This window comes from Cetorhinus maximus, unplaced genomic scaffold, assembly GCF_964194155.1.
Source record: "Cetorhinus maximus unplaced genomic scaffold, sCetMax3.hap1.1 HAP1_SCAFFOLD_372, whole genome shotgun sequence".
NCBI classification, from domain to species: domain Eukaryota; kingdom Metazoa; phylum Chordata; class Chondrichthyes; order Lamniformes; family Cetorhinidae; genus Cetorhinus; species Cetorhinus maximus.
The window spans coordinates 291,475-316,033 of NW_027596318.1; the positions used below are offsets into that span (position 1 = coordinate 291,475).

At 51.7% G+C, this 24,559-nt stretch overlaps 1 protein-coding gene and 1 long non-coding RNA gene across 2 annotated transcripts in view; one reads left to right on the forward strand and one right to left on the reverse strand.

Annotated features, from left to right (window-relative positions):
- LOC144673490 (uncharacterized) overlaps positions 1 to 19,531 on the reverse strand; it is a 293,819-nt gene extending 274,288 nt beyond the window's left edge. The window contains exons 1-2 of the long non-coding RNA XR_013574320.1: positions 19,436 to 19,531; positions 12,727 to 12,806 (exon numbers count right to left, since the gene is read on the reverse strand). This is a non-coding gene — a long non-coding RNA (uncharacterized LOC144673490). The remainder of the gene's footprint in view (positions 1 to 12,726; positions 12,807 to 19,435) is intronic.
- LOC144673488 (Y+L amino acid transporter 2-like) overlaps positions 1 to 24,559 on the forward strand; it is a 58,715-nt gene that overhangs the window by 25,145 nt on the left and 9,011 nt on the right. Inside the window, exons 3-9 of the mRNA XM_078535304.1 lie at positions 383 to 508; positions 6,472 to 6,616; positions 7,213 to 7,336; positions 10,583 to 10,686; positions 15,875 to 15,971; positions 16,630 to 16,779; positions 22,776 to 22,959. Of these exons, the coding sequence (XP_078391430.1) occupies positions 383 to 508; positions 6,472 to 6,616; positions 7,213 to 7,336; positions 10,583 to 10,686; positions 15,875 to 15,971; positions 16,630 to 16,779; positions 22,776 to 22,959 (930 nt within the window). The remainder of the gene's footprint in view (positions 1 to 382; positions 509 to 6,471; positions 6,617 to 7,212; positions 7,337 to 10,582; positions 10,687 to 15,874; positions 15,972 to 16,629; positions 16,780 to 22,775; positions 22,960 to 24,559) is intronic.

Genomic DNA, 24,559 nt, shown 5'->3' on the forward strand with positions numbered 1-24,559 from the left:
GCGGTGTGATGCGCCCTGTAGTTGAATTGCCCACCTGTGCTCACTGGCCCTGTAGGGGGCGCTGCCAGTGGCCACCGCCTTCCCAGCTTGGGGAGAGAGGGACCGGGTGATAGCAGCCACGTCTGCTGCTCCTGAAGACCTATCTGGAGGAGAGGCCTGCTCTGGGGGGCAGCGCCAAGAGCGACTTTGCCACCTGGGCTCTGGCCCTGGGGAGCAGGGGCAATCGGGGGTTGCCGGGGGGCAAGTTAGGGGCGGGGGGAGGTGGTCATGGTGAGGTGTTGGGCCCCCTCTTGACTGGTTATCCGGGCGGGCGGGGTGAAAGGTCAAACACTAATGTCTCTCTCTCTCTCTTGCCTCCTTACCCCACCTGACCCCTCGCCAGGTATCCTCACCTTCACAAACTGTGCCTATGTGAAATGGGGCACCCGCGTCCAGGATATATTTACCTACGCCAAGGTTCTGGCACTAATCGTGGTGATCATCACTGGCGTTGTCAAGCTCAGCATGGGTAAGGCTTCCTCCATTCTCCTCACCGCCTCTTCCCCTCGCTCCCCGTCCTCTCTCTCCATTCCCCACCCCCTCTCCCCACACCTCCTCTCATAGAAACGTAGGAACTAGGAGCAGGAGTAGGCCATTCGGCCCCTCGAGCCTGCCCCGTCATTAATCATGATCATGGCTGATCATCCAACTCAATAGCCTGCTCCCGCTTTCTCCCCATACCCTTTGATCCCTTTCGCCCCCAAGAGCTATATCTAACTCCTTCTTGAAAACATACAATGTTTTGGCCTCAACTACTTTCTGTGGTAGTGAATTCCACAGGCTCACCACTCTCTGGGTGAAGAAATTTCTCCTCATCTCAGTCCTAAATGGTCTACCCCATATCCTCAGACTGTGACCCCTGGTTCTGGACTCCCTCCCCACCATGGGGACCATCCTTCCTGCACCTACCCTGTCTAGTCCTGTTAGAATTTTATAGGTTTCTATGAGATTCTCCCCCCACTCATTCTTCTGAACTCCAGCGAATATAATCCTAACCGACTCAACCTCTCCTCATATGTCAGTCCCGCCATCCCAGGAATCAGTCGGGTAAACCTTCGCTGCACTCCCTCTATAGCAAGAACATCCTTCCTCAGATGAGGAGAGCAAAACTGCACTCAATATTCCAGGTGTGGTCTCACCAAGGCCCTGTGCAATTGCAGCAAGACATCCCTGTTCCTGTACTCGAATCCTCTGGCTATGAAGGCCAACATACCATTTGCCTTCTTTACCGCCTGCTGCACCTGCATGCTTACCTTCAGCGACTGGTGTACGAGGACACCCAGGTCTCGTTGCACATTCCCCCTCTCTCAATTTATAGCCATTCAGATAATAATCTGCCTTCCTGTTTTTGCTACCAAAGTGGATAACCTCACATTTATCCACATTGTGCTGCATCTGCCATGCATTTGCCCACTCACTCAGCTTGTCCAAATCACACTGAAGCATCTCTGCATCCCCCTCACAGCTCACCCTCCCACCCAGCTTTGTGTCATCTGCAAATGTGGAGATATTACATTAAATTCCCTCATCTAAATCATTAATATATATAGTGAATAGCTGAGGTCCCAGCACCAATCCCTGCGGTACCCCACTAGTCACTGCCTGCCATTCGGAAAAAGACCCGTTTATTCCTGCTCTTTGTTTCCTGTCTGCCAACCAGTTTTCTATGCATCTCAATACACTACCCCCAATCCCATGTGCTTTAATTTCACATCCTGATCTCTTATGTGGGACTTTGTCGAAAGCCTTCTGAAAGTCCAAATAAACCACATCCACTGGCTCCCCCTCATCAACTCTACTAGTTACATCCTCGAAAAATTCCAGTGGATTTGTCAAGCATGATTTCCCTTTTGTAAATCTATGCTGACTCTGTCCGATTCTGCCACTGTTCTCCAAGTGCTCAGCTATTAAATCTTTTATAATGGACTCTAGAATTTTCCCCACTACAGACGTCAGGCTGACTGGTCTATAATTCCCTGTTTTCTCTCTGCCTCCCTTTTTAAATAGCGGGGTTACATTAGCTACCCTCCAATCTGCAGGAACTGTTCCAGAGTCTATAGAATCTCGGAAGATGACCACCAATGCATTCACTATTTCTAGGGCCACTTCTTTAAGCACTCTGGGATGTAGATTATCAGGCCCTGGGGATTTATCGGCCTTCAATCCCATCAATTTCCCCAACACCATTTCCCTACTAATGCTGATTTCTTTCAGTTCCTCCCTCTCACTAAACCCTGTGTTCCCCAACATTTCTGTTATGTTATTAGTGTCCTCCTTGGTGAAGACAGAACCAAAGTATGGATTTAGTTGGTCAGCCATTTCTTTGTTCCCCATTATAAATTCCCCTGTTTCTGACTGTAAGGGACCTACGTTTGTCTTCACCCATCTTTTTCTCTTCACATACCTATAGAAACTTTTACAGTCAGTTTTTATGTTCCCCGCAAGCTTACTCTCGTACTCTATTTTCCCTTTCTTAATCAATCCCGTGGTCCTTCTTTGTTGGATTCTGAAGTGCTCCCAATCCTCAGGTCTGTTGTTTTATCCTGGCCAATTTGTATGCCTCTTCCTTGCATCTAATACTATCTCTAATTTCCCTTGTAAGCCATGGTTTGGCCACCTTTCCTGTTTTACTTTTGTGCCAGACAGGAATAAACAATTGCAGTTCACCCATGCGCTCTTTGAATGTTTGCCATTGCCTATCCACTGTCATCCCTTTAAGTAATGTTTCCCAATCCATCATAGCCAACTCACACCTCATACCATCGTACTTTCCTTTATTAAGATTCAGGACCCTAGTCTCAGAATCAACTACGTCACTCTCCAACTTGATGAAGAATTCTATCATATTATGGTCGCTCATCCCCAAGGGGCCTCGCACAACTAGATTGCCAATTATTCCTTTCTCATTACACAATACCCAGTCTAGGATGGCCTGTTCCCTAGTTGGTTCCTCCACATATTGGTCCAGAGAAACATCCTATATACACTCCAGGAATTCCTCCTCTCGGTATTGTTACTAATTTGATTTGCCCAATCTATATGCAGATTAAAGTCACCCATAATTACAGATGTTCCTTTGTTGTATGTGTCTCTAATTTCCTGTTTAATGCCATTCCCAACATCACCACTACAGTTTGGGGGTCTATATACAAACCCCACTAATGTTTTTTGCCCTTAGTGTTTCTCAGCTCTACCCAGACAGAATCCACATCGTCGGAGCTGATATCTTTCCTCACCATTGCGTTAATTTCCTCTTTAACCAGCAATGCAACTCCACCGCCTATTCCTTTTTGTCTGTCCTTCCTAAATACTGAATACCCCTGGATGTTCAGTTCCCATCCCTGGTCACCTGCAGCCATGTCTCCGTAATCCCGACTATATCATACCTGTTTACATCTATTTGCTCGGTTAATTCATCCACTTTATTGCGAATGCTCCTCGCATTAAGGCACAAAGCCTTAAGGCTTGTCTTTTTAACATTACTTGTCCCGTTCCCACTATTTTTCACTGAGGCCCTGTTTGATTCTTGCCCTTGATTTCTCTGACTATCACTTTTCTTATTCCACTTTCTGTCTTAGTTCTTGTCCTTGATTCCCCTTCCTCTGACTCCATGCATAGGTTCCCATCCCCCTGCCATTTGAGTTTAAACCCTCCCCATCCACTCGAGCAAATCTTACCCCTAGGACATCAGTCCCGGTCCTGCCCAGGTGTAACCCGTCCAGTTTGTACAGGTGCCACCTCCCCCCAGAACCGGTCCCAATGCCCCAGGAATCTGAAACCCTCCCCTTCACACCATCTCTTTGGCCACGTATTCATCCGATATATCCTGCTATTTCTACCCTGACTAGCACTTGGCACTGGTAGTAATCTTGTGATCACTACCTTTGAGATCCTACTTTTCAATTTACTTCCTAACTCCCTATTTTCTGCTTTTAGGACCTCATCCCTTTTTTCATCTATGTCGTTTGTACCAATGTGTACCACAACCACCGGCTGTTCACCCTCCCCCTTCAGAATGTCCTCTAGCCGCTCTGAGACATCCTTGACCCTACCCCCAGGGAGGCAACACACCATCCTGGAGTCTCGTTTGCAGCCACAGAAACGCCTGTCTATTCCCCTTACAATTGAATCCCCTATAACTATTGCATTCCCACACTTTTTACTTCTCCCCTGTGCAGCAGAGCCAACCGCGATGCAACGAATTTGGCTGTTGCTGCTTCCTCCTGAGAGGCCATTCTCCCCAACAGTATCCAAAGCGGTATGTCTGTTTTGCAGGGGAATATCCACAGGAGATTCCTGCACTGCCTGCCTAGTCCTCTTGCTCTGCCTGGTGGTCACCCATTCCCTTCCTGCCTGTGGACTCTTAGCCAGCGGTGTGACCACCTCTCTATACGTGCTATCCACCATACTCTCCACCTCGCGGATGCTCCACAGTGTCCCCAGCCGCCGCTCCAGCTGCAAAACCTGGGCTTCCAGGAGCTGCAGCTAGAGACGCTTCCCGCACACAAGCTGACCCCGGGCACTGGAAATGTTCCCGGCTTCCCACATAGAGCAGGAGGAGCACACCGCGGCTTTGAGCTCTCCTGCCATGACTTACCCCTTTAAATTAAATTGAACCTTTTGGAAGACACTTAATATCAAATAATATCAATTACTCTTAGGCCCTTCTTCCCTGCTCCTCGTTGGTACCGAACATATCCCTCACAAACGATGAACCACAAAATAAGATCTTAAAAGCTATAAGCGCTAAAAGTAGTAAATACTTACCCGACCGTACTCACGGTACTCAAAGGATTGCCTCGTTCCCTCCTCACCGAACTCCCTCAGTCACCAAACTCTAACTTATGCACTCTACTGCAGCCCAAAGCAGCACTCCGGTGCAAACAAAGTAAGATGGCCTGTTTTTATAGCCTCTGAAAACCTGTTAAAGCCAGTTGTCTAATTAAATAGTTGTAGCTGCAAGCAGAGCGTTTATAAACTCTGTTTCAAGGCTGGCCTAAAACTTACCTTCTTCCAACCCAAACAGCAACTTTTCGTTAATTGCAAAATTGAAGAAAGACTAGGCTTCAGATAGAAATTAACCCTTAAATTCCCTCAGTCACCAAACTCCAACTTAAGCAATGCAGCCCAAAGCAGCACTCCAGTGCTCCCCCTCTATTCCCCTCCCTCACTCCCCACCCCCTCCCCCACCTCACCTCCTGCACCCCTCCACCTCCTCTCATCCTCGGCCTCAATTTCATCACGTCCCTCTTCTCTTCTCCCCTCCCCCCACCCCCGTCACCTCACCTGGATTTCATTCGCTGTGGTTTGCCCATGGATGGAGGCCAAGGCAAACGTGCATCCAGGTGAACAGCTCATCAGGTCTCCGTCTCCCTCCTTTCTCGCCCCATTTCACTCGCCCTGCCTCTCTCTCTCTCTCTCTCTCTTCCCCATGTCCCTCTCTCTCCCTATCTCTCGCCCTGTCTCTATCTCTCTCTCCCTGTCCGTCTATCTCCCCATCTCTCTTTCTCTCCTCCTCTCTCTCTCTCTCCCTATCTCTCGCTCTGTCTCTCTCTCTCTCTCTCCCTATCCCTCTCTCTCCCCATCTCTCTTTCTCTCCTCCTCTGTCTCTCTCTCTCCCTATCTCTCGCTCTGTCTCTCTCTCTCTCCCTATCCCTCTCTCTCCCCATCTCTCTTTCTCTCCTCCTCTGTCTCTCTCTCTCTCCCTATCTCTCGCTCTGTCTCTCTCTCTCTCTCCCTGTCCCTCTCTTTCACCATCTCTTTTTCTCTCCTCCTCTCTCTCTCTCTCGCCCTGTCTCTCTCTCTCTCCCTGTCCCTCTCTCTCCCCATCTCTCTTTCTCTCCTCCTCTCTCTCTCTCTCTCGCCTGGTCTCTCTCTCTCTCCATCTTACCGTCCTCCCATCTCTCTCTGCCTCTCTCTTCATCTCCTTCTCTCCTCATCTCTCTTTCTCCCTCTGTCCCCTGTCTCTCACTCGCTCCCTCTCTCTCTCTCTCCCTGTCTCTCTTTCTCTCACTATCTTTCTCTCTGTCTCTCCATCTCTCTCTCTCTGTCTCATCATCTCTCTGTCTCTCTTCCCCTTTGTCTCTCACTCTCTATCTCTCTCTCTGTCTTTCTCTCTACTTTCTCTCTCTTTGTCTTTCTCTCTCTTTATCTTTCTCTCTTTCACCGCCATTCTCCCGCTCCCCCACCCTGCCAGCCCATTTCTGTGTCTCCGAAGCACATCTCTGCCCATAACCTCCCCCACCCAGCCCTGCCAGGCCCCTCTCTACCACGCCCCGTTCCTCCCCATCCCACCTCTCCTCGCCCCACCCCACACCGCCGCCCCCCTGATGTCCTTATCTCAGCGTTTTCTCGCCTCTGATCCACACACCGGTGTTTGAGGAGGGGGGAGAGGGCTCACTAACTTCCTGTTGGCTGTGTTCCCTGTTTCAGGACAGACGCAAAACTTTTCAGATTCCTTTACGGGCTCCTCGTGGAGACCGGGCGACATCGCTCTGGCGCTGTACTCAGCCCTCTTCTCCTACTCAGGCTGGGACACACTCAACTTCGTCACAGAGGAGATCAAGAACCCCACCAGGTGAGGGCCGCTGGGACGAGGTCAGGGGTCAGAGGTCAGGGAGTCGACTCGGCTCAGGTCAGGGTGGACTGCAAACATAAGGCTGGGAGAATCCAGGAGTCATCCAGAGTGGAACTGATGGGGACAGTGTGGAGGGAGCTTTACTCTGTATCTAACCCCGTGCTGTACCTGTCCTGGGAGTGTTTGATGGGGACAGTGTAGAGGGAGCTTTACTCTGTATCTAACCCCGTGCTGTACCTGTCCTGGGAGTGTTTGATGGGGTCAGTGTGGAGGGAGCTTTACTCTGTATCTAACCCCGTGCTGTACCTGTCCTGGGAGTGTTTGATGGGAACAGTGTAGAGGGAGCTTTACTCTGTATCTAACCCCGTGCTGTACCTGTCCTGGGAGTGTTTGATGGGGACAGTGTCAAGGGAGCTTTACTCTGTATCTAACCCCGTGCTGTACCTGTCCTGGGAGTGTTTGACGGGGACAGTGTAGAGGGAGCTTTACTGTGTATCTAACCCCGTGCTGTACCTGTCCTGGGAGTGTTTGACGGGGACAGTGTAGAGGGAGCTTTACTCTGTATCTGACCCTTTACATCTTGTGTTGGTTTGCAGGAACCTGCCAATGGCGATTGGCATCTCGATGCCCATTGTCACCGTCATCTACATCTTGACCAATGTTGCTTATTACACCGTTCTGGACTTCCACGAGATTCTGAGCAGCGACGCTGTGGCAGTGGTGAGTCTGGAGGAGGCCACAATCCCAAGAGATCCAGTCCCCGCCTACCGTCATTACCCAATAAACGCGCAAGGCCATTAACTGACCCAAAAGGCCATTCGGCCCCTTTGAGTCCATCGGTTTACTGCAGTGATAGCTTTCCTTTCTTTATTCTTTCATGGGGATGTGGGCGTTGTTGGCAACGCCAGCATTTGTTGCCCACCCCCATTTGAAGCGGTTTGCTGTTTGAGGAGGGGTGGGGGGGGGCGACGTTAAGGGTCAACCACATTGCTGTGGGTCTGGAGTCACATCTGGATGAATGCAGCTCCCAGAACACTCGAGAAGCTTGACACCATCCAGGACAAAGCAGCCCCCGCTCGAGCGGCACCCCATCCACCAACATTCACTCCCTCCACCCACCGACGCACAGTAGCAGCAGTGTGTGTACCATCTACAAGGCACAAGTCAGGAGTGGGATGGAATACTCCCCACTTGCCTGGATGAGTGCAGCTCCTACAACACTCGAGAAGCTCGACACCATCCAGGACAAAGCAGCCCCGCTTGATTGGCACCACATCCCTAAACATTCACTCCCTCCACCACCAACGCACAGTAGCAGCAGCGTGTGTACCATCTCCAAGATGCACTGCAGCAACTCACCAAGGCTCCTTCGACAGCACCTTCCAAACCCATGACCACTACCATCTAGAAGGACAAGGGCAGCAGACACATGGGGAAAACCACCACCTGGAAGTTCCCCCTCCGAGCCCCTCACCATCCCGACTTGGAAATATATCGGCCGTTCCTTCACTGTCGCTGGGTCAAAATCCTGGAGCTCCCTCCCTAACAGCGCTGTGGGTGTACCTACACCACAGGGGACAAAAATCCAGGAACTCCCTCCCTAACAGCGCCGTGGGTGTACCTACACCACAGGGGACAAAATCCTGGAACTCCCTCCCTAACAGCACTGTGGGTGTACCTACACCACAGGGGACAAAATCCTGGAACTCCCTCCCTAACAGCGCTGTGGGTGTACCTACACCACACAGGGGACAAAATCCTGGAACTCCCTCCCTAACAGCGCCGTGGGTGTACCTACACCACACAGGGGACAAAATCCTGGAACTCCCTCCCTAACAGCGACGTGGGTGTACCTACACCACAGGGGACTGCAGCGGTTCAAGAAGGCAGCTCACCTACCACCTTCTCAAGGGGGCAATTAGGGGATGGGCAATAAATGCTGGGCCCGGCCAGCGAGGCCCACATCCGTGAAAGAATTTTAATAAAAAATTGAGGTCGGACCAGGCAAGGATGGCAGATTTCACCCCTCCCCTCCCTCAAAAGGGCATTAATAAGCCAGATGGGTTTTAATAACAATCAATGATAGTTCCCAGGGTTTGTTTTTAAATATTCGTTCATGGGGTGTAGGCGTGGCTCGGACAGCATTGATTGCCCATCCCTAATTGCCCTTGGGCCAGAGGGCAGCTTAGAGTCAGCCACATGGCTGTGGGTCTGGAGTCACATGTAGGCCAGACCGGGTAAGGAGGGCAGATTTCCTTCCCTAAAGGGACATCAGTGAACCAGATGGATTCCAGAGTGTTGCTGAATTCACCATTCCTGCCATGGTGGGTTTCCATCCCGGGCCCCCAGAGCATTCCGCTGGCTCTCTGGAATACTAGGCCAGCGACAGTACCACTTTGCCACCCCCTGCCCCCAATGGGAGGAACATTATGGCCCTTCGGCGGAGGGGGGGTGGAGGGTGGTGGGTCTGGCAAATGCCGCTTAAAATCCCATTGACCGGAAGATCCCGCTGGTGCGAAGGGCTGTAGAATTCCATCCCATCCCTGAGACCAGGTCCATAATTGTAGTTTTATGAATTGATATTTAAATCTCGGCAGCCGCCGCGGCGGGATTTGTACCCAGGTTCCCCCCCCGAGCGTTATTCTGGCCCTGTGGTTTACCTGTGCAGTGACACGACTGGTAGGCTGCGGTCCCACCGGGATGGTGTCCGGGTTGCGCCTCACCGTCGGAGGCCGTTCGCCCCCGTTGAGTTTGTGCCAGCCCTTTCGGGGACCGATCCAGTTCGTCTCGCAACCCACCGCTCTTTCCCCTCACTGGTCTCTCTCGGTGATTAATCCATCTCCCTGTCGGCTCAAGAAGAAAACGATATCTTCCACCTGCCGCCTCTTGTCCAGTCACCTGAGCGTTCGCGCCCTCCGCCTCGTCGGCCCCTCAGCCATGGGGAACAGTTGCCCCTGAACTTATTCCGTCGAAATCTTTCATGATTTTCCAAATGCCTCTGTCAAACTTCTCCGTGCTGAGGCAGAGATCCCGGCTTACTGAGCACTGAGCTACGTCACATCGGGGAACAGGGGACCGAGAGCTCGGTCCTTTTAAGGAGGGCCTTCAAAGAGGGCGGCGAGGTAGAGAGGCGGGGAGGCTGAGGCAGGGGAATTAACAGGGGGGATGGGCCCGGGGTCTGCAGGCACGGCCGCCAAGGGCGGAGCAATTGATCGACCTGCACGTGCGAGCGCACAAATTCGGAGCGGGACTAGGCCGCTCGGCCCTTCGAGGCTGCCCCACCGCTCTCAACGGGATGAACGGCCTCCGACGGTGAGGCGCAACCCGGACACCATCCGGGTGGGACCGCAGCCTACCAGTCGTGTCACCGCACAGGTAAACCACAAGGCCAGAATAACGCTCGGGGGAAGCTGGGTTGAAATCCCACCACGCCGGCTGGTGAGATTTAAATATCAGTTCGTAAATCTACAATCGTGGACCTAGTGGCTGACCTGACTGCAATCCCCCGCCGACCCCTGGCTGACCTTTCACCCCGTTGTTTTATCAGGAATCTGCCTCGCCCCCGCCCTGATGGCTAGCCTGACTCCACTGCCTCTGGAGGGAGGGAGAGTTGCTCGAGAGGGGAGGATCGGAGGAGGGGTGGGGGGGGGCGGATCCCGGAGGGTCACGCGGCTGGAGGAGGGGGAGGAAGCGACGGAGGCAGGGAAGGGAGAGGCGATGAGGGAGCTACCGCCTCTCGCAACACCCCACCTTCTCCCTGCGCACCCCCCAACAAAACCCGTTCCCCAACGCCCGGCAGTCTTGATGTGGGACAGGAGGGCGTCTGTCATTGTCCGTATCGCCCCATTCTCCAACCCCCCCCTCCCTCTCTCCAACCCCAGCCCCGAGCCGATCCCACCTCCCCCCCAATCCCGACTCGTCCCCCCTCTCCTCAGTTTCGCTAACCTCTCCCTTTCTGTTTTTCAGACGTTTGCCGACCAGGTCTTTGGGATCTTTAACTGGACGATAATGGTGGCCGTGGCTCTCTCCTGTTTCGGTGGGCTTAACGCCTCAATCCTCGCGGCCTCAAGGTCAGCCCCAGAGGGTTACAATCTCCCCACTCCACCACCTCCCCCCGTCCCCCCACCCTCCACCGGCCCTTTTTCCACCTCCCCACCAGGGGGCACTGCGACTGGGAACCCGTCAGGTCCCAGGCTCGTTGCGGGTACAGAAGGCGGCCGTTCAGCCCATCGAGACCGTGCTGGCCCTCTGGAGGGCAATCCAGTCAGTCCTATATACCCCCCACACACACCCCCCGCCCCCAGCCCACGCTCTGCCCTACCCCATAGCAGGTTTATTCCCCTCGAGCGTCCTTCCAATTTCCTTTGGAAATCATTCACCGTCTCCGCTCCCACCTCGTAGGTAGCAAGTTCTGGGCTGTTGTCACTCACTGTAGAAAAAAGTTCCCCCTCACATACCCTAATCGTCCCCAAAACCTTAAATCCATGCCCGCAAGCCCCGTCCACCCTCCTCTAGGCCTTGAACCCGTCAGCGAATGGGAGGGGCCTTTTTCTTATCTACCTCGGTCCAAACCTGCGGTGACCTTGGGCGCCTCGATCAGATCTCCCCCCCCCCGCCTCAGTCTCCTTTGCTCTGAGGGGAGAACATCCCCAACTTCCCCCCCCCCACCTCAATCTCAACCTGGACGCTGAAATCCTCCCCTCGTCCCCGGAATCTCCCCCCCGCGCCCTCTCGAGGAGCCTCGCATCCTTCCTAAAGTGTGGCGATCGGAACTGGGCCCAATCCTCTGGCTTGGGGCCTAACCAGGGCTTCGTAAACACTCGGCAAATCTCCTCTCCTCTTCCACTCAATCCCCCTCTCCTTACGGAGCCCGAGATTCCCGGAGACTTTGCTAATTATTCTCTCAATAATGCAGTAACGTGGTTGACTCTTAGACGCCCTCTGATATGGCCAAGCAAGCCCCTCGGTTGTATCAAACCGCTAATGAGTCAATAAAAAGGAATGAAACTGGACGGACCACCCGGCATCGACCTAGCCACTGGAAATGACAGTGGCAATCGCAGCCCTGTCTACCATGCAAAGTCCTCCTTACTAACATCTGCGCGGGGCTAGTGCCAAAATTGGGAGAGCTGTCCCACAGACTAGTCGGGCGACAGCCTGACATGGTCACGCTCACGGAATCTCCTTCGACAGCACCTTCCAAGCTCACGACCGCTACCGCCTCGAGGGACAAGGGCAGCAGACGCATGGGGAACAACCACCACCTGGAAGTTACCCTCCGAACCCCTCACCAACCTAGTCGACTGCATTCGCTGCTCCCAATGCGGTCTCCTCTACATTGGAGAGACCAAACGCAGACCGGGTGACCGCTTTGCGGAACACCTTCGGTCTGTCCGCAAGCATTACCCAGACCTCCCTGTCGCTGGCCATTTCAACACTCCCACCCTGCTCTCTTGCCCACATGTCCGTCCTTGGCTTGCTGCATTGTTCCAGTGAAGTTCAACGCAAACTGGAGGAACAGCACCTCATCTTCCGACTAGGCACTTTACAGCCTTCCGGGCTGAATACTGAGTTCAACAATTTTAGGTCATGAACTCTCTCCTCCATCCCTACCCCCTTTCCGTTTCTTCCCCCTCCTTTTTGTTTTTTCCAATAATTTATATAGATTTTTCTTTTCCCACCTATTTCCATTATTTTTAAATATATTTCCACCCATTATTTTATCTCTACCTTTTAGCCTTTTTCGATCCCTTCCCCCCACCCCACCCCCACCAGGGCTATCTGTACCTTGCTCGTCCTGCTTTCTACCCTTAATTAGCACATTCCTTTAGATAATATCACCACCTTCAACACCTCTTTGGCCTTTTGTCTGTGACATCTTTTGGTTATCTCCACCTATCACTGGCCCTCTATCCAGCTCTTCTTGTCCCACCCACCCCCCTCCTTAAACCAGCTTATATTTCACCCCTTTTCTATTTTTACTTAGTTCTATTGAAGGGTCATTCGGACTCGAAACGTTAACTGTGTTCCTCTCCGCAGATGCTGCCAGACCTGCTGAGTTTTTCCAGGTGTTTTTGTTTTTGTTTCTTTCTCTCTCTATCTATCCTGACTTGGAAATGTATCGGCCGTTCCTTCACTGTGGCTGAGTCCAAATCCTGGAACTCCCTCCCTAGTAACACTGCGGGTGTACCTACACCACATGGACTGCAACCTTGCCAATCCGAAAGTGACCTATTTCTGTCCCTGTTTTGTGTCCATTAACCAGTTCTCAGCCCATGCCAGCATATTACCCCCAACCCCATGTGCTCTAATTTTGTTGACTCACCTCCTGTGTGGGACCTTATCAAAGGCTTTCTGACAACCTAAATATACCACATCCGCCAGTCCTCCCTTATCTATCCAGACAGTTGCCTCGTCAAAAAAGCTCCAACAGCTTTGTTAAGCATGATTTCCCTTTCGTAGATCCATGTCGACTCTGCCCAGCCCTAACATTATTTCCTAAGTGTTCTGTTGTCACACCCTTTCGTAATAGATTCTAGCATTTTCCCGACTAGTATGATGTCAGGCTAACAGGTCTGTAGTTCCCTGTTTTCCCTCTCTCCCTCCTTTTTTAAATAGTGGGGCTACACTTGCCACCTTCCAACCCACAGAAACCATTCCAGAGCCTACAGAGCTCTGAAAGATGATCACCAATCTATCCACTACCTCTACAGCCACCTCTTTCAACGCTCTGGGATGTAGACCATCAGGTCGAGGGGATTTATCTGCTTTTAATTCCCATTCGTTTCTCCAGTACTGTTTCTTTTGCTGATATTAATGCTGTGCAGTTCCTCGTTTACACTAGCCCCTTGATTCTCCGTTATTTCTGGACGGTTTTTAGTACTTCCCTCTGCGAAGACAGACACAAAGTATTTGTTTAGTTTCTCTGCCATTTCCTTATTCCCCATTATAAATTCTCCTGACTCCACTTGTAATGGACCTACCTTTGTCTTCGCTAATTTTTTTCTTTTTTACATACCTCCGGAAGCTATTTCCGTCCATTTTTATGTTTCTTGCTAGTTTACCCTCATATTCTATTTTCCCTCGCTTAATCGTTTTCTTGGTCCTGCCTTGCAGAATTCGAAAAATATTTCCGATTCTCAGGCTTACCTATTTTTTATTGGCAACTTTCTGCGCCTCTTCCGTTGACCTAGTTGCAATCCTTGATTTTGTTATGACGTGGCCGGTGATGTGTGCCGGGTGGAACCAAATCCACGAGGGAAACTTGGTCGCGCTATCACGACAGTTTTGCAATTTGTATTTATTGCAAGATGCGTGCACCAGATTCAGAAGTAAAAAGCCCACCAAGACCTTTAGGGATTTTAAAAATTAAATTAAAATATTTATTAACAAAATGTAAAAAGCTGTCAAGCACATACATAAGACTACGAATTACTTATTACCATAATAACTCCTAAAATTCCTAATTAACCTGACTCCCAGTTACACTCCCTTTAAGGCAACAGTCCAGAATAGATTTTAGATTTGAAACAGAATCAGCCAGTTAACACAGCACCCACCTGACAGTGGAATTCCCAAAAGACTTTTCTCCAACTTTAGTTTCGTTTGACAGCAGACTTAAGCACAAAAGCTAGAAGCTTCATTAAGGCTATTTCATACACTCCTCTTAGATCTTGCATGGCCTTCTCTCGCGTTGCATTTCATTCTCCTTTATATATGTTTCTCTCTTTTTAATATGTAAGTTCTATTGTTCCATATGTCTTTGAAACTGTACCTTCCTCACAATATAAAAACTTTCACGTTGTCAATGTGCTGCCAGTAGCCTTTGGGGAAAAATAAACACATTCCTTAGCCCTGCCTATCTGGCTAATTGTAAACAGACTAAGATCCCTTTGAAATCTAAATCTCTTCATTTATCTAAAAATGCAAATCCCCTTCAGGCCATACATGCTTAAGCCAGCGTCCATGTTTCCTCATTAGCATGTATAGCCTCTTTTGATGATTTCAAGCTTGCAGCCTACTTGAGTTCAAATGTAATTAAATCGCACACGGACGGACCCAACCATACTTAACCCCATAAACCGACTTCACAATAAACCTGAAAAAATATTATGTAAATGATTATACTTCCATCACAATTCCTCGGAAGGTAAGGTACAGTTTATGACACAGGAGAAAAGAGGCGCTGATTGGTTGGTAAGCCGACTCTCTGATTGGCTGATGCGTTGCCATGGAGAAAGCAACAGGGAACCCCAGGCTCCCTGAGCCTCCCGAGTAATTCAAAAAAAAGGTGCAAGGCTTGAACGGAGAACAGGTCCATGTGTATGACCGTTTGGCGGTGGCCAATAGTGTTATTGTCACTGGACTAGTATCCCAGAGATCCAGGGTAATGCTCTAGGTACCCAGGTTCGAATCCCATCATGGCAGATGGTGAAATTTAAATTTAAAAAAAATCTGGAGTTAAAAGTCTAAATGATGACCACGAAACCATTGTCGATTGTGTTAAAAAAAAACCCATCTGGTTCACGAATGCCCCTTTAGGGGAGGAAATCTGCCGCCCTTACCCGGTCTGGCCTACGTGTGACTCCAGACCCTGAGCAATGCGGTTGAGACTTAAATGCCCTCTGAACATGGGCAATTAGGGATGGGCCATAAAAGCGGGCCTGTCCACATCCCCTGACTGAATAAAAGAAGATTCTAGCAGGTATAAACGAGCCTTGTTAAATGGGCTATGAGCGCACTCAGGGTTGTTCAGCGAGTTCTGCCCGAGGCTTGCCGACCAGTCAAGAAACCTTTTCTCCTGTGGTTATAAACGGGCGGCCACTGTCCGAAATTTGGCACTCTTGCATCTGTCCTGATGCGTGGCAGACGGCAAACTTTGGCAGCAATAATGGAGTTCCAGTATTATCCAGAGGCAGTGGAGTGACAGTATCACTCTGCCGAGGAATACGGGAACAGGAGGAGGCCATTCAGCCCCTTCTGCTATTTACAAGGTGGCTGTCGGGTGTGGGCGCCCCACTTCAGGACAGTGGGGGGGATCGCTGTTTAAGAATAATTTACACGGTGACCAAAGGAGCGTCAATATTTGAGCTAGGCCGCTGAGGGGTGACCTCAGCTCCTTTGGGGGCCCAGGCTGGGATTAAGGCTGGTGAAGCCTTGACCCGGAGACTTCCCACCAACCTCCCTCACCCCCGTCCCTCCCCCGCCGACTCGGTCCCACCCGTCGCGATGGTAATGCTTTGTGCCTCTGTCCCGCAGGCTCTTTTTCGTGGGGTCGCGGGAAGGTCACCTGCCGGACGCCCTCAGCATGATCCACGTGGAGCGATTCACGCCGGTACCGGCCCTCCTCTTCAACGTGAGTGACTCCCCCCACGGAGACCGTAGGCAGATCGGGTTCCCCACCCCCACCCTGCAGACCTCCACCTCGCCCTCCTTCAAGGGCTGTACCTGCCCTGGGAGTGTTTGATGGGGTCAGTGTAGAGGGAGCTTTACTCTGTATCTAACCCCGTGCTGTACCTGTTCTGGGAGTGTTTGATGGGGACAGTGTAGAGGGAGCTTTACTCTGTATCTAACCCCGTGCTGTACCTGTCCTGGGAGTGTTTGATGGGGACAGTGTAGAGGGAGCTTTACTCTGTATCTAACCCCGTGCTGTACCTGTCCTGGGAGTGTTTGACGGGGACAGTGTAGAGGGAGCTTTACTCTCTATCTAACCCCGTGCTGTACCTGTCCTGGGAGTGTTTGACGGGGACAGTGTAGAGGGAGCTTTACTCTGTATCTAACCCCGTGCTGTACCTGTCCTGGGAGTGTTTGACGGGGACAGTGTAGAGGGAGCTTTACTCTGTATCTAACCCCGTGCTGTACCTGTCCTGGGAGTGTTTGATGGGGACGGTGTAGAGGGAGCTTTACTCTGTATCTAACCCCGTGCTGTACCTATCCTGGGAGTATTTGACGGGGACGGTGTGGAACTCGGGTGTGGCTTGTTGTGATTTTTTAACACACCTTCCTGTCTGCAGGGAGTCATGGCCTGTGTGTATCTCTGCGTCGAAGATATCTTTCAGCTCATCAATTACTACAGCTTCAGTTATTGGCTGTTCGTGGGGATGTCGATCGCGGGGCAGCTGTATCTCCGTTGGAAGGAACCAAACCGTCCCCGGCCACTGAAGGTACGTTGGCAGAGCTGCCAGGCCGATTGTACTGTCACTGAATACTCTGTGCTTTTTCTACTGAGTAGATGATCCCAAACTGTAAATGCTCGGAGTTGAAACGGCTTGCTATTTTTTTTATCCCCATTAAACGAAAGAACAGAAATTTGCATGTCTATATACTCGCCAGTAGTATATCCATCGGAGTCTGTAATTATAGGAACTGGATTCAGCCCCTCGACCCTGTCTTGCCATTCATTGAGATCATGGCTCGCATGCGACCTCACTCCATAACTTTGGCCCTTATCCCTCAATACCTTTGGACAACAAAGGTCTCGCAATCTTCGATTGAAGATGAACAACTGGCCCATTACCGTTTGCAGAAGAGAGTTGCAAATTGTGTGGAGAAATGTCCCCAACTTCAACCCTGAAAGGCCTGGATCGAATTTTTTGACTACGCCCCCCCACCCCCGATAACCTTTCACCCCCCCCCCGCCCTTGCTAATCGAGAATCTCTCTCCCTCTGCCTTAAAAATATTCATAGACTCAGCTCCCACCGCCTTTTGAGGAAGAGAGTTCCAAAGACTCACCACCCTCGGAGAGAAAATTCTCCTCATCTCTGTCCTAAATGAGCGACCCCTTATTTTTAAACAGTGACCCCCTCGTTCTAGATTCTCCCACAAGAGGAAACATCCTCTCCACGTCCAACCTGTCAAGACCCCTCAGGATCTAATATGTTTCAATCTAGTCGCCTCTTACTTTTCTAAACTCCAGCGGATACAAGCCAAGCCTGTCCAACCTTTCCTCATAAGACAACCCACCCATTCCAGGTATTAGTCTGATAAACCTTCCCTGAACTGCTTCCAATGCATTGACATCCTTCCTGAAATAAAGAGGCCAGTACTGTACACAGTACTCCAGATGTGGTCTCCCCAGTGCCCTGTATAACTGAAGCATAACCTCCCCACTTTTGTATTCAATTCCCCTCACAATAAATGATAACATTCTATTCGCTTTCCTAACTACCTGCTGTACCTGCATACTAACCTTTTGCGATTCATGTACTAGGACACCCAGATCCCTCTGCACCTCAGACCTTGAACCCCCACCCCCCAGAACACCAGAGACCATGCAGCACACAATGAGGCCATTCAGCCCATTGTGCTGGTTCTTTGAAAGAGATCTTCTGAAATGAACCCCTTCCAGTCATACCTGAAGTACGTTAAACATCTTGAATGTACTTCCACCGCCCTTTCAGGCAGCGCACTCCAGGTCACAATGGCTCACTGAGTGACAAAATTCTCCCCATCTTCCCCACTTGTCCTTGGACCTGAACCCTTGCGGAGAAGGGAGGCATGTTGGCGAGGTTTGCCATGGTTCACTGATCAGGACAAATGCAAGAATGCCAAATTTCAAAGGGCAACTTAGACGACAGGGGAAGAGGGTGCTGATTGGGTTGGCAAGTCAACTCTGATTGGCCAAGGCATTGCCATGGAGAAGGCAACGGGGGAGTATAGGCTGCCCAAGTTCCGGGCCATACAGGAAAAAGGGCGCAAGGCTTGAGCGTGTTCCTTTTGTTTGCAGAATACGGGTCCCTGGGCATGACCGTATGTGGCTTCGAGCAAGCATGAATGAGTCACGTTACAAGCTCGACTGATGACCTTAAATCGGTTGTTAGTGCAGCGATTGGCGCACTCAGGATTGTTCAGCAAGTGCTCCCCGACCGTTTGAAATTTGGCATTCTTGAGTTTGCCCTGATGGCGCGCAAGGTGGTGAAATGTCTCTCTCTTCAGCAAGAATCCAAGCCACAACCCAAAACCTGTTAATGGACCCCGAGAAAGGGCTTCTCCTCATTTACTCCGTCCAAACCCCTCATACTTTTGAGGCAAACCGACTCTGACCGGCCGAGACATTTTTATTTTTAACACGGCTGTAAATGTCGCGCCCCAACAGCTCAAACCTTGTCGGTTTGGCGGCAGAAAAATGGCAGTTCCTACACCATCGCTTGGTTGCTTCTTAAACTACTTGGGCCTGTTGCAAAACTTCATGCACCCCCCACCCCCCAACCCCCACCAGCGCCGGGTAGGCCTCTGCCGTACACTCTCCACCCGGAAGTTTCCCTTCAAACTGCCCACCATCCTGACTTGGGGAGGCAGTGGCTTGGCAGTATTGTGTCCAGATTGGGTGATCCAGAGACCCAGGGTGATGCTCCTGGGGACCCGGGTTCCAGTCCTGTCTGGCCTACATGTGACTCCAGACCCACAGCAATGTGGTGACTCTTAAATGCCCCTTTGAACAAGGGGCAATTAGGGCTGGGCAATAAAAGCTGGCCCAGCCAGCGACGCCCACATCCCCATGAACAAATAAAAATATATATTGGCCGTTCCTTCACTGTCGCTGGGTCAAAACCCTGGAACTCCCTCCCTAACAGCGCTGTGGGTGTACCTACACCACACAGGGGACAAAATCCTGGAACTCCCTCCCTAACAGCGCTGTGGGTGTACCTACACCACAGGGGACAAAATTCTGGAACTCCCTCCCTAACAGCGCTGTGGGTGTACCTACACCACACAGGGGACAAAATCCTGGAACTCCCTCCCTAACAGCGCCGTGGGTGTACCTACACCACAGGGGACAAAATTCTGGAACTCCCTCCCTAACAGCACTGTGGGTGTACCTACACCACAGGGGACAAAATCCTGGAACTCCCTCCCTAACAGCACCGTGGGTGCACCTACACCACACAGGGGACTGCAGCGGTTCAAGAAGGCAGCTCACCACCGCCTTCTCGAGGTGGCAATTAGGGATGGGCAATAAATGCTGGGCCCGGCCAGCGACGTCCACAAGCCGAGAGTTAATTTAATTCAAAAATTCGAGCATTACATCCCCAAGACTGAGCTGGGCTGCAAATACAATGTCGCACTTCCCCAGACCACCTGATGGGGGGGTGGGGAGGAGCTGGGAAGTCGGGGGGGTAAAGGGGATCTCCGTTGTGCCCCTGACCTTTGACCCACCGGCTGTTGCCCATTGGAGGGGGAAGGTGATGGCCCCTGCGTCCAATCAGCGTGACTTTGACTGGTCCGCTGGCGCCACCAGCTGGCCGCAGGCGATACAGTGGGGGGGAGGACCCAGCTGACCCGCTCCCCACTTGCTGGCTGCGAAGGGAAATCGCTCTCCCTGTGGTTTGTCGGCAGGGTTAAGCTGTTTCGTCCTTACAAACCCCCCCCCAACCCCCGCCCAACCCCGTTCTTCCTGAGGGCCGGTATTCAAATCGACAGAGGAAAGAGCCTGCCCTTTCCTGGCAATGTCCCGGCAATTACATCACTCGCGTTGCAGCCCTGCCCAACCAACAGAGGGACCTGAACTGGACCGTGTCCAGGGAGCCTAACACGCACCGAGCCCCATTCACCCCTCACCAACTACCCACCCCCAACCCCGTGCTCGTTGGCCCTCGCTGCCCCCAGCTCTCACAAGGCCTCCATTATAAAATTCGCATCCTTGCTTTCAAGTCCAACTAGGACCTCCTCGCCCACTCCCTATCTCTCCAACCTCCTCCCGCCCACTACACCCCCGCCCCATCTCTCCAACCTCCTCCCACCCCCTACACCCCTCCCTATCTCTCCAACCTCCTCCCACCCCTTACACCCCTCACTATCTCTCCAACCTCCACCAGTCCCTACACCCCTCCCTATCTCTCCAACCTCCTCCCGCCCCCTACACCCCTCCCTATCTCTCCAATGTCCTCCCACCCCCCTACACCCCTCCCTATCTCTCCAACCTCCTCCCGCCCCCCCTACACCCCTCCCTATCTCTCCAACCTCCTCCCACCCCCCTACACCCCTCCCTATCTCTCCAACCTCCTCCCAGCCCTACACCCCTCCCTATCTCTGTAACCTCCTCCAGTCCCTACAACCCTTCCTATCTCTGCAACCTCCTCCAGTCCCTACACCCATCCCTATCTCTGTAACCTCCTCCAGCACATACAGCCCTCCCTATCTCTGTAACATCCTCCAGCCACTACACACCTCCCTATCTCTGTAACCTCCCCCAGTCCCTACATTCCTCCCTATCTCTGTAACCTCCTCCAGCACCTACAACCCTCCCTATCTCTGTAACCTCCTGGTGACCCTACAACCCTCCCTATCTCTGCAACCTCCTCCAGCCCCCTACACCCCTCCCTATCCCTGTAACCTCCTCCAGCCCCTACAACCCTCCCTATCTCTGTAACCTCCTCCAGCCCCTCCACCCATCCCTATCTCTGTTACCTCCTCCAGCCCCTACAACCCTCCCTATCTCTCCAACCTCCTCCAGTCCCTACGCCCCTCCCTATCTCTGTAACCTCCTCCAGCCCCTACACCCCTCCCTATCTCTGTAACCTCCTCCAGCACCTACAACCCTCCCAATCTCTGTAACCTCCTCCAGCCCATACAACCCTCCCAATCTCTCCAACCTCCTCCAGTCCCTACAACCCTCCCTATATCTCCAACCTCCTCCAGACCCTACAACCCTCCCTATCTCTCCAACCTCCTCCAGTCCCTACGCCCCTCCCTATCTCTGTAACCTCCTCCAGCCCCTACACCCCTCCCTATCTCTGTAACCTCCTCCAGCACCTACAACCCTCCCAATCTCTGTAACCTCCTCCAGCTCATACAACCCTCCCAATCTCTCCAACCTCCTCCAGTCCCTACAACCCTCCCTATATCTCCAACCTCCTCCAGCCCCTACAACCCTCCCTAGCTCTGTAACCTCCTCCAGCCCCTTCAACCCTCCCTATCTCTGTGACCTCCTCCAGCCACTACAACTCTCCTTCTCTCTGTAACCTCCTCCAGTCCCTACAACCCTCCCTATCTCTGTAATGTCCTCCAGCCCCCTACAAACCTCCCCATCTCTGTAACCTACTCCATCCCCTACAACCCTCCCTATCTCTGTAACCTCCTCCAGACCCTACAACCCTCCCCATCTCCGTAACCTCCTCCAGCACCTACCACCCTCCCTATCTCTGTAACTTCCTCCAGCACCTACAACCGTCCCTATCCCTGTAACCTCCTCCAGCCCCTACAACCCTCCCTATCTCTGTAACATCCTCCAACCCCTACACCCCTCCCTATCTCTGTAACCACCTCCAGACCCTACAGCTCTCCCTATCTCTGTAACCTCCTCCAGCCCCTACAACTCTCCGTACCTCTGTGACCTCCTCCAGCCCCTACAACCCTCACTATCTCTGAAACCTCCTCCAGCCCCTACAAGCCTCCCTATCTCTCGGGTCTTTGGTTACTTGCCGCTAATAGCTGCCTATGAGGCCCGGTGTCATACTTTGTTTTTACGATGCTCCTGTCAGGCATCTTGAGATGTTTCGGCAGGTTAAAGGCGCTATGTAAATGCAGGTTCTTGGGAACGAGGGGATCAGTTCAGAGGGGCTTGTCGGAGAGGGAGTTTTGAAGGAAAGTCTTGCGCAAGGAGACGAGAGTTCACTAAGGGGATTAGGCTCACGTCGCCCTCCAGGCCTAATACACTCACCCGGGCGTTTCACAGTGGAGAGCCGCACTTTCGGAAATGCTACCTGTGGGGATGAGACCCTAAACCTGGGGCCCCATCTCTTTTGCCATCTCGGGTGGGACGTGAGGGGTCACACGGCTGCTGTTGGAAGAAGAGCTGATACGGTGGGGTGGGGAAGGGGGGGAAGGAGGGGAGTTCGCCCCTGTGTCCCGAGGGCCAAGATTTACCCCTTAACCAACATCACCACAAAAAAAAGTAAGGTTTTCTGGTCCTTTCAGTTTTGGGATCTTGCTGTGCACAACCAAGCAGTGGCCTTCCTGTGCTTCGCAACATGGACAACAATTCAATGAAGAAGGGTCCTCATTGGTTGTGAATTGCTCCGCCACGTGCTTTTTGAAAATGCCGAGGTCCCTTTTTCAAATAGGTGGACGTAGGCTTAATCACTGTGGCTATTCGACCTGGTAGGCCTGCATTTACACTCCCTAACGTTCCCTTTTTCTCCTTTACGCTTCCCCCCACAGCTCAGCATCTTTTTCCCCATCGTCTTCTGCCTGTGTACCATCTTCCTGGTGGCTGTGCCCCTCTACAGCGACACCATCAACTCCCTGATTGGCATCGGCATTGCCCTGTCTGGGGTGCCATTCTACTTCCTGGGAGTTTACCTACCTGAACACAAGAGGCCGCAGCTTCTACGCACGGTCTTAGGTAATAAAATCAGCAGTTTGCATTTTTACACTACAGCACACTGTGTACATTTCTGGTCTCCGTCAAGGTCTGGGAGCACTGTGTACAGTCCTGGTCTCTGTATTACACTGGGAGCACTGTGTACAGTTCTGGTCTCTGTATCACACTGGGAGTACTGTGTACAGTTCTGGTCTCTGTATTACACTGGGAGCACTGTGTACAGTTCTGGTCTCTGTATCACACTGGGAGCACTGTGTACAGTTCTGGTCTTCATATCACACTGGGAGCACCATGTACAGCTCGGGTCTCCGTATCACACTGGGAGCACGTGTACAGTTCTGGTCTCCGTATTACACTGGGTGCACTGTGTACAGTTCTGGTTTCCACATCACACTGGGAGCACTGTGTACAGTTCTGGTCTTCGTATCACACTGGGAGCACTGTGTACAGTTCTGGTCTTCGTATCACACTGGGAGCACTGTGTACAGTTCCGGTCTCCACATCCCACTGGGAGCACTGTGTACAGTTCTGGTCTCCGTATCACACTGGGAGCACCGTGTACAGTTCTGGTCTCCATATCACACTGGGAGCACTGTGTACAGTTCCGGTCTCCACATCCCACTGGGAGCACTGTGTACAGTTCCGGTCTCCGTATCACACTGGGAGCACTGTGTGCAGTTCTGGTCTCTGTATCACACTGGGAGCACTGTGTACAGTTCTGGTCTCCGTATCCCACTGGGAGCACTGTGTACAGTTCTGGTCTCCGTATCACACTGGGAGCACTGTGTACAGTTCCGGTCTCCATATCCCACTGGGAACTGTATGTGCTAATCGTGGCCTCCGTACTGCAAAAGGATATTGAGGCACTGGGGAAGGTATAAAAAGATTCACAGAGCAGTTATCAGAACTGAGAGGATCTCTGTTTCTGGAAAGCGGAACAGGTTGTGGGGCTGTCTTTACCTGAGTGGAGGAAAATGTAGAAGTGATGTCACTGAGCCCGTGGAAACGTGGTTGAATGCAAAGCCGTACATTTTCACATCTCACAGAGCCTCGAGCTAGGGGCCATCAACGTAAGATAGTCACTCACAAATCCACTCGGGAATTCAGGAGAAACGTCCTTACCCAGAGAGTAACGTGGAACGGGAGAATGTGGAACTTGCAGCCACAACCAGGAGGCTGAGGTGAATGGTCTCGATGTATTGAAGAGGGAACATGCGAGGGAGAAAGGAAATAAAGGGATGAGCTGATGGGGGGGTGAGAGGAAGAGAGGGGGTGTTGGGAGGATACCCGTCTGGACTAGAAGCACCAGCACGGAGCAGAAGGGCTTAACATCCGAGTTCCTGCTCACCTGGCGTTCTCTAAATCAGGAACTTTCCTCTGTGCAGTTTTGTTTTTCCCTTTTTTACTGCTTTGTGTATTTATATAACACTTTTTGCAGCCTTCTACATTAATACCAGACAGCTCTGTGCCTTTATATCCTGCTTTCTGTAGCTTCCTATATGGTGCTTTTAACAGCTTTATGCAGTTATATAGTGATTTTTACAGGGTTATGCTGTTACATAGTGATTTTTACAGGTTTATGCAGTTATATAGTGATTTTTACAGGTTTATGCAGTTACAT